This window comes from Monodon monoceros, unplaced genomic scaffold (assembly GCF_005190385.1).
Source record: "Monodon monoceros isolate NGI ecotype Baffin Bay Population unplaced genomic scaffold, NGI_Narwhal_1 Super_Scaffold_4, whole genome shotgun sequence".
Taxonomy (NCBI): domain Eukaryota; kingdom Metazoa; phylum Chordata; class Mammalia; order Artiodactyla; family Monodontidae; genus Monodon; species Monodon monoceros.
Window position 1 is genome coordinate 44,609,049 of NW_021703781.1, and position 14,168 is coordinate 44,623,216.

The window sequence follows — 14,168 nt, forward strand, 5'->3', positions numbered from 1 at the left end:
AAGTAAAGGATCTAGTGCTGAGAGGCTAAAAAGGATCATGTAGTGTCTTAGAGCAAAAGTCTGTGTGCTTTGGTCCTAACTTTCCAGGTTCTCTGCATCCTATGTGTTCTTAATTATGGGATCACATCCTTTTTCCTCATACATTTTTCCTGGTAATAAATAAAAATGATACTGGAAAATCTCAAAACACTGTTAAGTGGGAAAATATAGGACAGGAAATGGTTTAAAACATACATGCTGGCATGCATGTACATATACGTTATACAGGGTAAAAAAACCTTTAATGAAATACACCAAAATGCTAATAACTTTGGTTATCTCTCAGTGATACTGATGGACAATCTTAATTTTCTCTTGAATTCTTTTCTGTCTTCCAAATTATCTATAATGAACATGAAATACTTTTAGAAGGGGGAAAATATTTTCCGTCTAGAACGAAAGGACTGAAAGGTGGTATATCCTAAAAATGAAAAAAAGACAATAAAAACAAATCCTATATTTTCCAGTACAATCTTGTTTCAAATGTTTTGTCTTGTATCCCTTCAAATCACCGGCATTTCTCAATAACTTTCACATTTCAACATTAAAACTAAAACTTGGAAGTCTGTCAATCATACATGCAAGTGACATGAAAATGCTTTTTAATGTGCTGGGTCCAAGCTTTAAAAAACGAAAAATTTTTTTACAAAGTAATTACAGCAAAAACACATTACTGTGACATGATAGTTTTGTGATGGCAAACACATATCCTGTATTTTCTTTTATAGTTCTAATCGTGTACAATATGTACCATTGTTGTACCATGTACAATAAATGTACCCATTTATTCTGGATGTATAAAATCTAGTCATTTTAAAATTGCTTATTTTTTAAAGATAAATTGTGTAAATTCAGCTGCCTACTTAACTACCATAATTCTGCTATTAATTATTCTTAAATTATCTTCATTTCTAAGAAGTGGTCTGGCAAGATGGCTGCTTAAAATAATATGAAAAACTTAAAATGCTGGATCAAAGTACAAATAACCTAACTATATCAGTAGTTACATTAAATGTAAATGGTCTAGAGTATGCAATTACCTGTTTAAGATATTAGACTGGATTAAAAAAACACAAAACCCAACTGTATACTGCTTACACGAGACACACTGAATATAAAAGCTCAGAATGCTGAAGACAGTGGAAAAAGACATGTATGTAAACACTGACAAAAAGACTGAATAAGATTTTTTTTTAAAGTTAACGCATATCTGATAAATAGTGCTAGAACAATCGGACATCCATATGCAAAAAAACAGACCTGGACACAGACCTTATACATTTCACAAAACTCAAAACAGAACACAGACCTAAATGTAAAACAAAAAGCTATAAAACTTATGAAGATAATACAGGAGAAAATTTAGGGAACCCTGGGTTTGGTGATGAACTTTTACATACAACACCAAAAGCACAATCCATCCAAGAAAAAAATGTGTAAGTCGGAGTTTATTAAAAATAAAATTCCTGCCCTGTGGAAGACATTATTAAGAGAAAAGATAAGCCACAGACTGGAAAAAAATATTTATTGTATAAAAACATATCTGATAAAGGACTTGTATCCAAAATATACAAAGAACTCTTAAAATTCAACAAGAAAACAACCCAGTTAAAAAATGAGCAAAAGGGCTTCCCTGGTGGCGCAGTGGTTGAGAATCTGCCTGCCAATGCAGGGGACACGGGTTCGAGCCCTGGTCTGGGAAGATGCCACAGAGCAACTAGGCCCGTGAGCCACAACTACTGAGCCTGCGCATCTGGAGCCTGTGCTCCGCAACAAGAGAGGCCATGACAGTGAGAGGCCCGCACACCACGATGCAGAGTGGCCCCCACTCGCTGCAATTAGAGAAAGCCCTCGCACAGAAACGAAGACCCAACACAGCCAAAAATAAATTAATTAAAAAAAAAATCCACCTTCAAAAAAAAAAAAAAATGAGCAAAAGATATGAACAGAGACCCCACCAAAGAAGATATACAGATGGCAAATAAGCATATGAAAAAAAAGATGCTCAACAATATACGTCACTGGGGACGTGCAAATTAAAACGAGACACCACTACACACTTATTAGGATAGCTAAAATCCAAAAAATTGGTAATACCAAGTGCTGGAGAGGAGTGGAGAAACAGGACCTCTCATTTACTGCTGGTAGAACTGCAAAATGGTAGAACTGCTGGTGGAACTTTTAAGTGCAAATAGCCACTCTGAAATACATCTGGTAGTTTCTTACAAAGTTAAACACAGATTTACCATACAATCCAGCAATTGAGCTCCTAGGTATTTACCCAGCTGAGTTAGAAACTTAAGTCCACACAAAATCCTGCATATCTCTGTTGTTAGCAGCTTTACTCATAATTGCACAAAACTGGAAGCAACCAAGAGGTCCTTTAATAGATGAATGGATAAACAAACTGTGGTACAACCATACAATGGAATATGATTCAGCAATATAAAGAAATGAGCTACCAAGCCATAAAAAGATAATGGAGGAAACAAATGCATATTGCTAAGTGAAAGAAGCCAGTCTGAGAAAGCTACATGTTACCTGATTCCAACTGTATGATATTCTGTAAAAGGCAAAACAACAGAGACAGTGCAGCTAGGAGTCTGGGAGGGAGGAGTTTGAGAGGGATGAACAGGTAGAGCACAGGGGATTTTTAGGGTGGTGAAACTATGCTGCCTGATATTGTAAGAGTATATACATGATACTATGCATTTGTCAAAGACCACAGAACTGTACAACACAGAATGAACCTTAATATAAACTATGGACTTTAGTTATTAATAACATACCAATAATGGTTCATTAATTATAACAAATATATCACATTAACACAAAGTATTGATAACAGGGAAACTGTGTGTGTGTGGGGGGATATGGGAACTCTGTACTTTTTGCTCAAGTCTTCTGTAAACTTAAAGCTGTTCTAAAAAATAGTAATTAAAAAAAGGTTACGGAATATCTGAGATTGCAAGAAGGATAGAAAAAAAATCCTGGATATCAGGAAAAGAGAGAACTGAAAAAAAGAATGGTGAGATTTTGAGATGATTATGCCACTGTTTGTGTGTGTGTTTGTGTACACAACAGGTATGCATGGGTAGCATCAGGAGGTTCTGCTTTGGTGTTAATATCCATGCTGAAGCCGAGATGCCCAAAAGGATGTACACTCACAGAAAGTACAGACAAGAAAAAAATTTCCGCTCACCACTACAGGGAGTTAAGGACGCTTGTCTGTCTTGGCCTGGGCTCTGGAGGGAAATATGTCCCCCCTGAAAAATTAAAAACCAAGATCACAGGGGCTCTCTCTCAGGCCTGAAGTCTAAATTCAAACTGTCATTCAGTTTAGGAACATCGAGAAATTAGAGCCTAAAGCCTCTAAGTGGAAGACAGAAAAACTACTCTGGATTATTTTAGGCAACACAGAATTCTCATATAAAAGCAAGTCCTAAGCAATCTAGAGTTAGAAATGACACACGGAAACAAATCACTATGAAAGAGAGTTAACAATATAAAGAAGTAAAATTTCAAACAGAACAATCCAAAGAACTATATAAAAATAGTATGTGGGCTTCCCGGTGGAGCAGTGGTTGAGAATCCGCCTGCCAATGCAGGGGACACGGGTTCGTGCCCTGGTCCGGGAAGATCCCACATGCCACGGAGCGGCTAAGCCCGTGAGCCATGGCCGCTGAGCCTGCAGGTCCGGAGCCTGTGCTCCGCAACGGGAGAGGCCACAACAGTGAGAGGCCCTCGTACCACAAAAGAAAAAAGTTTAAAATTTTGAAGACATAAAAGGGATTGAAATTTTAACAGAAGAGCAAGTTATAGTGAAAATAGATAAATTTGAAAAATAAACAGAACTTCTAAAATTCAAATATGATTGGCAGAATACAAACCCAATTGTTGCAAGACTGAACACAGCCAAGCAAAGAATCGCTTTTTATTACTTACTCAATGACTGACTGACTTTTGAGTTTCACCATTATTTTATGTATCGACAAAAATTTTTAACTACTGCCAATTAAATTATAACATGCTATCCCAATTTCAGGGATGTTAAAATGTAAAAAACTAAAATAAAACTGTATGTTTTAGAACTGACGAAATATGGTAGAGAACTAGATGTTACAACTATGGAAATGACTCAAAATTAAGTAGAGAGTTGAAGAAAAAATATATATATAATAAAACAGAAGTCTTGCAATATTCAATAGCAACTAGAGAGAAAAGATAGATTAATTACAAAGAAATATTAGGCTATAAGCAGAATTCTCAAAAGCGACGAGAAAGACTGGTAGACAACAAACTTTTGGCTTTAAAATGCTGAAAGAAAATAATTCTGTATCATTTAACAATAAAAACAGAGTCAACACATTTTCACACAAAGACAACTCACTGTACTCACAATCATTGCTGAAAGAATTTTGACAGACTTCAGTAAGAAGGAAATTAAATCCAGAAAAGGCAGGTGCAAAAAGTAATAGTGAGCAAAATAACTGGCAAAGTGGATCTCTAAACAAGCACTGCCAGTATAAAAATAACAATATGGAAAAGTAAAAAACAAGAGAAACTGTTAACAAAAACATATAAGAGATGAGAGGAATGATTAGTATCCAAGAGTTCTAAGGTCCCTGTATTATTGGGGAAGATGTGAGAAATAATTAGCCTAGACTTTTAAGACAAGTAGCTGTGCTAAATGTATGCTAAAAGAAAAAGAATACAGTTGACACTTGAAGAAGGTATGAATTATGGGCGCTGAGCCTTTCCATAGTCCAAAATCCACATATAATTTACAGTTGGCCCTCTATATACACGGTTCCTCCGTAGCTGCTGTTCATGTGGTGATAAAAGAGTTTTTACTGTTGAGAAAAATCCACGTATAAGTGGACCCATTCAAACCTGTTGTTCAAGGGTCAACTGTACATAACTTCTAAACCTGTGCGAGGGAAAAGGGAATTAAAAAAGTGCAAAAGTCCACTAGATTGGTAAATATCCATAAAAAGCACACAGTTATGTGGTAGAAATAAATCTAAATATATCAGCTATCAAAATGAAAGCAAACCGACCACAGCTCCTGGTTAAAGAGCCTCAGATTAAAAGTTTTAAAAATCCAGCTATATGCTCCTTTGTGCAAAAGTCAAAGCAAAAATCCAAAATAAATGGAATAAATTGATGAGAAAGATACACAAGGCAAACAAGTTAACCAAAATACTTTATATCTATACCTATCTTTATATATATTTCTATATAGCTTATCATATTACATATAATTATAATAGTAAATTTATTCAAAGCTAGTTTTAATTACTGTAGCTTTATTATTATATAAATTATAATAAAAATATAGATGATCCATAAAATAGAGAAAAAGCCCACTAATATAAAAGTCATGACATACAGAGAAAGATGATCTATTTATAAGCTGACTGTCCATATGGCAAGGAATTAAACTAGATTCCTACTTCACGTTATATATTTTAAAAAGGAGTATTTATGGAGGTAGTGAAGGGATTTGTAAACCAGACACAAGAAGTATAAGCCATAAAGGAAAAAAACTGATAAATGTAACTACATTTAAATCTAAATCTCCATAAAAGAAACTATCATAAAGTGAAAAGATAAGCCAGTCTAGAAAATATTTGCAATCATAATAAAACATCATCAAAGAATTACTAAGAAAACTGCAAATAACCCCAAAGAAAAACCGGCAATTTACAAGCAAGGAAACCTAAATGGCTAGTCAACATGTTAAAAGATGCACAAATTTACTAAGCAGGGAAACACAAAACAATGATGACATAATTTTTGCTCTTTAAGTTGACAAAAATTAATGACAGTGCCTGAAAAGATAAGTTTTGGGGGAGTATGTAGGGAAACAAACTGTATACTGGTGAGAGTGTAAACGGGTATAATCACTTTGAAGAACTGGTAATCCTAGTGAGGTTGAAGATGGACACATCACACAACCTAACGGTTCAACCTCTAGGTATCTACCCTGGACAAACATATGCATGAGGAAACATGTACACGAAAGCCCACTGCATACTGTTTAAAAACATAGCATACCTATTTCGTCTATAAAGATGATGGAAGGCTGTAGCTTTATGGCAAGGGAGAAAACAGCAGCAGCCAGTTTCTGAGATTCTCCATACCACTTATCTGTCAGTGTTGAAGGCTGAAGGTTAATAAATCGACAACCTGCTTCTTTGGCTGTAGCCTTGGCAATCAACGTTTTACCACAGCCTGGAGGCCCATAGAGAAGTACACCTGAAAATTAACATGTTATTTTATTATTTCCTTTAAGAGAAAGAGATATTTGCTAGTTTATGGGAAAATCAACATAATATTAATTCTGTCCACATGAAACTTTTTCGCAATATTCACTTCCATTTTTATTAATCTTTTCTTATAGTAGAAAGGAAGGTGTTATATTCTAAGTTTGTGTTAGTGATGACATGTATTTGGGATTATAGCACCCTTGTGCTTCCTCCCTTCATGAAATGGTCCGGTTCAGGATATTAAAGACAATCATCTTGACATCCAAACTCACACCTCTTGATCAGTCGTTGACAAATAAAATCGTCTAATGCCCTTCCCCTTCACAAGCTAAGAGCCCTATAGCACAATGACAACAGCCCAGAGAAAATGAACAACTTCAAAATAGACTGTAGAAAACACTGTTTTGCTATTGCTCAGAGACTTAAGATAATGATCTTTTCTTAAAAAGAAATCACCAGTCACTCCTGTTTTAATTTCCTAGGAATAAAACTATATTATTAACCTAGAGTCTCCACTGACAGCAATTTGCTGCTAAATGCAATTTAAGGTAAGTCTTTTAATATATAAAAGATCTAAACAGACTGAGGTCTTGAGAAATTAGGGGAATCATCACCAACTGTTTTTCATCTAAAATGAGGTAGCATTTTCTAAGTTAATATAATACTAAAATTATGGCCCTGACTACAGATCATTTACAGACAGGGCTGACAAAAATCATCATCTGAAAACTTCTTTAAATATTTCCTTAATCTAGAGCTTCTCGACTTTTCTCATGTAATAGCACTTAAAGAATGACAACATTGGGAATTCCCTGGCGGTCCAGTGGTTAGAACGCAGTGCTTTACTGCTGGGGCCTGGGTTCCATCCCTGGTTGGGGAGTTAAGATCCCACACACCATGACCAAATAAATAAATACAATTTAGGCAGCATGCTGGGGTTAAAATGGAGAGAATCTGGAGTTATACAAAATACTCCTATTATGTAATAAAAATAAAAAACAAAATATGAGGGAAGAAAAGTAAGTACTTTATATAAACCTCCCCCCGCCAAACTTACATTTTTTAAAAAATGAGAAACTTGAGCTTGGTTCTATAACCTACCAAATTTTTTTCGTGCCAAACATTTCAAAATAATGTTCAAACTCCTCCTCAAGCACACATAGATATTTCTAGTGGTCTTAATAATTCTTCAAGATTCAACTAACTCATGTTTAATCATTTTAAATTAAACCCTTCTAAAGCTGATTTAAAATTTTAAATCCATAAGCACTGCCAGTGTATGTTAATTTTGTCAAGGAGTCCTTGCATTTTTTAATTACGTTCATTTAGGTAGTAAAAGTTCAGTTAAGTCAGTTAAATTTGAACCTTCTACTGACACTTTTAGATGGCTCATGTGAACAATACAGAATATAGTCTAATGCCATCGAATTCAAGTGAAGCTGAAAACATATGGAATTATTACATTTATTATTTTGATCATATAATTTAACATGGAATGCAGGTCTACTAGCAAACTTTTAATATGTATTACTTGAATCTCAGGTTTTTAGAACTAATGATGCAAAAGTCTTCATATTTTGTTGACTTTGCAGCTACACCATCACTTCATAAACACATGGAATACTCTCAGACTGTCAGATTTGTTTCAAAGTATTCATTTATCAGTTTGAATATTTTATTCCTAATAGTTTAGTTTTGGTACCTCCTAGTAGGATTAAGTTTTTCTAATTATTTCAGGGATTATAATTAGTATTATTAATTGAGCAGTTATTTACTAATGTCTAAAAATTTAACATGCAATGAAAACTTCTCGATTTCATAATCTTCTGGAGGATGGAGCTGTGACAGATAAGGTTCACATGAGGAACAATCAATGTTCACTTCTTGACCTGGGTGGTAATTACATAAATGTTAGCTTTAAAATTATTTATTCAACTGTTTAATCCCCATTTCTGTATGTATCTTAAGCTTCACTAAGATCCATGTTGTCCCATCTGATACTTTATCAGTAAGTACAGCAATAATATTATTTGAAAATGGCACGTTTTCTATATCCTTTGTTGAAGTGGAGTCCACCACGTTAATATTTATGAAGATAAACGAGTGGTTCTGCAAATGAATGTGAGGCATTTAGCTTTAATTATTAGTTTTATAACATTTTAACTAGTTTTTAGAACTTAGTCTGATACTTTTACAACCATTTTCAACAGAATTAAAAACGTGTTTATTATTTTGTGCTTTGTAGAGACTTAAAAATTCAAACCCCTCTTTAAGATGGATGTTTTGGACAAAGGCTTCACTTCCTAAGTACTGCATGTAAATAAAGATTTAGGATGAGGAAGAAAAGAAGTATTGGGACAAACAAATCCAAATTTGAGATAATCCTCATTAGTGAAAAATATATTATCTTATTAGTGACCAACTTTTCTTTCTTCCTTTTTCGGACTAGTTTATTTACTTTCAAGGTTTAATAAAAAATTTGTCCAAATGGTGGAAAAATAAGTATCTGTAAAACTACTTAAATACAGAGTACTGGGGGGAGGGGGGGGAAGTTATAGGCCTTTACGACCTCAGAAAGTCCATCTTTCAAAACATATATTTCTTATCTACATTTTAAAGAATGCATCAAAACATGGAGTATGATGACATTCACAAGCATAAAAGTTATGTGCCAAAATAATGATTACTGAATTCAGATTTTATAGAAGGACCATACAGCATTCAAATGGATTTTTTTTTAAATTTTTTTTTTTTTTTTTAATATTTATTTGGCTGTGCCAGGGCTCTTAGTTGTGGCAGGCGGGATCTAGTTCCCTGATCAGAGTTCAAACCCAGGCCCCCTGCATTGGGAGCGTGGGGTCTTAACCACTGGACCACCAGGGAAGTCCCTCAAATGGAATTTTAGCTATTGTAAATTTTTAAATGTTTGGGGGGAAGAAAGGGTTACATTTTTTAATGCAACCATCAGTATTTTGGCATGTTCTTGTAACCAATAAGTGACACCATATCTTTATACGTTACTAAGTATGATTATCATGTGTCACACATTCATGACATAACAAATCATTCTCAAATTAACTTTCTATAGTCTGTGAGGCAGTGATCAATTTCAGCTTAGACAGCAATGAACTAAGGAAAACATAAAATTGGCAATAAAGCAATGAGTCTAAGCTACGTAACCTATTTCCAGTTCCCAAATGGAAAAAGTATGGTACGCAACTGATTGTATACTCTGCTTCTGTACACCAATATCCAATTTATGTTGGGGGTCAAAAAGTAAATCAATGATTTTTCAAACTTTTGTTCTTGGTAAAAAAATTTTCCAAAAACGCAAAGCTGAAAAAGCTCAAATAGTAAAACTTTTAGATCACATAATAAGGAAATACTCATGTAACTTAAAAAAAAATTTAAATACACATAGGAACCACCTTCAGTTTTAGATAATGCTTTTAAATAAAAAGCAGATTTACATAAGGCTGTTAAAGTACTCCCTCATAATTTGGTATCTGCTATGCTAATTGGGGCTTTAAACCAAGTCCAACTGGTGAAGTCACCCAGTTACCTGGCCTAAGCCATCACTGATGAGAAAAGCTTTCTCTAACAGCATAAAAAAATTTCCTAAATTCATTAACATTGTGAAAATGAGACATAAAAATTGACAAAAGTTCTTTCTTGTTCACACTATAAACAACCTGCAAGAGGGTACTGAAGAACTCAGTAATCCAACATTTGCCTTACTCTTGATCTGGGCTCAGATAAACCATTTGAAATTTTCTTTGGGGGAAAAAAATTTCTTTTTAAATCACAATAGAGTAAATGCTTCTTGTTAGAAAAAAAGTAGCTCTGTTGTTTCAGAAAGTAAAATACATAAAAAACAGATTTGTTGTTTTAGTTAACAAAAAGAGAATGCCATTTTTGGTGGTAACTGTCAGCCTCTATATACCAGAAACAAAAATTTTCTACTTCATAAAAATGTACAGTTATTGGCTTCAATCACCTTTGAAATATAAATTAATGCACTTTTTGATATAGCTGCAAAATTAGTAAGATTATAAACTACAACTTATACATGTTATTTTGATATTTCTAAAGATCCTTTTCTGAGAAATGCACTTGTCTAATAATTTGATTTCAGTCTTGACTAGCAACCTCTCTAGTTTTGGCAATACAATAAAGAGAAGTTTCTACTACATGGCAATACAATAAAGAGAAGCTTCTACTAGAAGCTTCTACTAAATAAGCTACGCTACAGCGTTTGTATTTGAAAGCCATGGCAACACACTTCTACAGATCTCACTGTCAATTATCATGTAAGCTACATTTGAATCACCTTTAACAAGTCTTAAACATGATCAATATATGAATGGCCAATAATAAAAGTATTATATTTAAGGATGTAGTTATAAATACTTTCAATTCTTGAGTTCCAAGGCTTTTGAAGTAATCACTAACTAGGAATAAGAAAATGTTTCCCTTAAAAATAAGTAGTATTTAATTTCTAGTTCATCTGTAGTTCACTATTTCCTTAAAAACAAAACCAAACAAAAAACTACCACTGCAATCTAAAATAAAATTACCAAGAGGAAAAAAAATCACTAGAATCATGAAACAACCAGAAGTCTTATCTTGAAGACAAAAACCCATACTGTTACTTTGAATCTTTTTTTATCCTCTATTTCCCTAATTTCATTTTCTTGTAAGTGATAAAAATGAATTTGAAATAAAGGGATTATTTTGATATGTAACTATGGGGAAAAACTTTACCTAAATTTGGAAGCTGAAGAATAAGCAATTATTTAAAAATTATTATTTATAAAACAGTTCACTGGATCTCAGCAGTCTCTTGAAAACCCAACTTCAAAAACACCAGTTCTATAATGGCAGAAAGTTTCCATGTGTTCCAGATTTTTAATGCTTTAGCAAATATAGTTTTACCATACCTTTTGGAGGCTGCAAAAGCCTGGAATTTTCAAACAAATGCTTCTTTTTGATAGGTAAGATGACTGTGTCTTTCAGATCCGTAATGACATCATCCAAACCTGCTATATCACTCCAAGTAACCTGGTAAAAGTTAAGGTCAGCTTGAAGTTTTACAGCTAATGTATGTTCACCAAAGTAAAAAAGAATCCCCCCAAATGGTAAGCCTTAATTATACCTAAATAATAAAAGTTTAAAATGATATATTAATATAAGTACTTTTAAGCAATACTGAAATTATTAAACTACCATGAGCTGAAATTTAATAGTCAACTACCTATTCCAAAAAAAAAAAAAAAAAAGGCCCTAGGTCCAACACTCAAAACTCTGAGTTTTGGGATCTAATAAGCTGACCTCACTCCATTAAGATGAGGAAATACTCTGCCAAGAAGAATGAGAGCCAGCTCTGACAGACAGTTCAGCACTAGCTGAGTGGCCTAATTCACAGATGATGCTGTCAAACATAATAAGAATGAATTTAGAAATAAGGCTTATACTCACCAAACTGGGCTTCTGAATTTTACTAATTAAAAGTAAACTGTGTCAAAACTTGTCTTATATCTTTATAGAGAGTAAACGGGGATACATTTTTTCAAAACTGATAACAGCTTGTGTATTTTAAAGCCTTCTGACTCAGCTTAAAAAATTTTTTTGGGGGGTAGGCACTGGATAAACTAACTGAAAAAGACCTGAAAAACAAACAAAAACAACCTAGCTTCAATTTGGAAGAGTAAAGGGGCTGGAGGTGGGGCTGTTTGGAAGCAATATTTACAACACATTTATTTTCCACCATAAAAAAAAAAAAGTGAAAAAGCGCAGCCAGATCTGAAAAAATCATCACTGACTTTCACTTGTAGCTATAACAAAGAACTGAGTTCATTTCAAACAGAGGATTAATTCTGGGAAGGCATGTATGTCTCTGTGCACACAGATATTAATAGACATTGTAGATTTTTATTTCCTAGATTTGGAGATAAGGATATCATATTTCACTCTATTTATTTACACCTATTGCTACAAAATATTCACAGAGGACTTTAGAGTTTATAAATTACATTAATCTGATGCTCAAAATAATCCTTTAGAAGTAGGTAGAGCAGGTATTACATTGTCCCTGGATTATACATGAGGGAACTGAAACTCAAAGAGAAAATAATTTACCAAAGCCATAAATGGAAAAACTGGGATTCAGAATCTTGTGTTGTCTCTCATACCTTATAAAAAAATCTAGATTTGAACTCCAAGTCAAATATCCACATGACTTAAAGCAGTAATTTTATATGCCACAAAGGTGAATATATAAAAGTACAGGTTTAACTAAACAAATGTGCACAAAAAAAGTTAACATAGCAGGCCCGAGACGATTACCCTTGGAAAGTCCTGCTTGCAAGGCTAGCCCCTGGCTGGAGTATGGGAGATACTTAGATTTCAGGAGAGTTTCCTCCATTTTCCTGATGAGAACAGCTCACTGTGCCTAAACTGTTTGTGCAAACACTATGGTTTATGGTGGATACATGTTTTGCTTATGGGAGTCTAGAATTTTGACACATGTTAGGAAGATGCAGTCTATGTGACCAGTCCCAATTAAAACCCTGGGCCCTAAGTCTCTAATGAGCTTCTTTGGTAGATAGCATTTGACAGGTGTTCTCATAACCTGTTGCTGAAAGAATTAAGTGCACCCTGTGTGACTTCACTAGAAGACTCTTGGAAGCTGGTGCCTGACTTCCTCCAGACTTCATCCCACACCCCTCTTTCTTTGCTAATTTTGCCTTGTATCCTTTTGTTGTAATAAATTATATCCAGGAGTATGACTACACTGAATCCTGTGATTCCTCCTAGAGAATCATCAAACCTGGTCATGGTCTTTGGGACTCTTGATACAAAATGCTAGACAAAAAAGATATTAAATAAGATTAAAGATACCTACATGCATGTTAAGAGGGTCTACTAGATGAGCAGCAATACTCATTTCATATTCTGAAAGCTTCACATTTTTCACACCGATTTGCTTCATTAATTTTTCTGCCTAGAAAGGAAAAACAAGCAACCTCCTTTAGTCTGATATTTAGACACTGGCACTCCGTAACATGTAGCAAAGTCTAAAGAGCAATGAACAGACATACAAGATTTTCCAGAGATATTCTATGCCACTTGTTTCATCCTTCCCCATTCTTAAGTCCTTAAGTAAAAACAGATTTGAAGGTCTACTCTACAGAAACCAGGGCAATTTAAACCAGCTTTTGGGAAATGAGAAAATAGGGTACATGATCGAAGAGATATACACATGGCCTCTCATTGCTCCAATGAGATTCTAAGGTCCAACTTGATTTCTTTCCTAGCAGGATTATCATGACAGGTGAAAATGAAGCCTCAAGATGAAAGATCGAGGAGTTAAGGCTATCAAGAAATGGACAACTGGAGTTTCTTTCCTTCAGCTGACAGAGTATCTGAAAACTGGTGCCCAACTTTCCTCAAATTACCCATATATCTACAACAGGTGTTCAACCTAACTAATTTCAAATTGTTCTGAGATACTATCCTTTTTAAAGTCCATTCTTGGGGCTAGGCAACCAGAGATAATAAAAATAATTTTCTATTAGAAGTATACTTGCATATATTTTTAGAGCTGGGCAAAACTAGCCTTAAAGCTATAAGCTCTAGCAAAGCAACACAGCTTTCAACTAAAATAAAAATAATGTTAACAGTAAAACATTTACTGAGTGTGCCAAATATTACGCCAAAATACTGTAGATGGATTAACTCATTGAATCCTCAGAGAGATCCTATGAAGTAGGTACAATTTCTCCCCAACACAGAAAAAGAAACTGAAGCGTAGCTCAGACTGTTATTTGTCTTAGGTTAAAAATTAGCAAATGGAAG

General features: G+C 34.2%; 1 protein-coding gene across 1 annotated transcript in view; it reads right to left on the reverse strand.

Annotated features, from left to right (window-relative positions):
* The window catches only part of ATAD1 (ATPase family AAA domain containing 1), a 56,086-nt gene that overhangs the window by 29,590 nt on the left and 12,328 nt on the right, over positions 1 to 14,168 (reverse strand). Inside the window, exons 3-5 of the mRNA XM_029245713.1 lie at positions 13,216 to 13,314; positions 11,252 to 11,372; positions 6,100 to 6,300 (exon numbers count right to left, since the gene is read on the reverse strand). Coding sequence (XP_029101546.1) covers positions 6,100 to 6,300; positions 11,252 to 11,372; positions 13,216 to 13,314 — 421 coding nt within the window. The remainder of the gene's footprint in view (positions 1 to 6,099; positions 6,301 to 11,251; positions 11,373 to 13,215; positions 13,315 to 14,168) is intronic.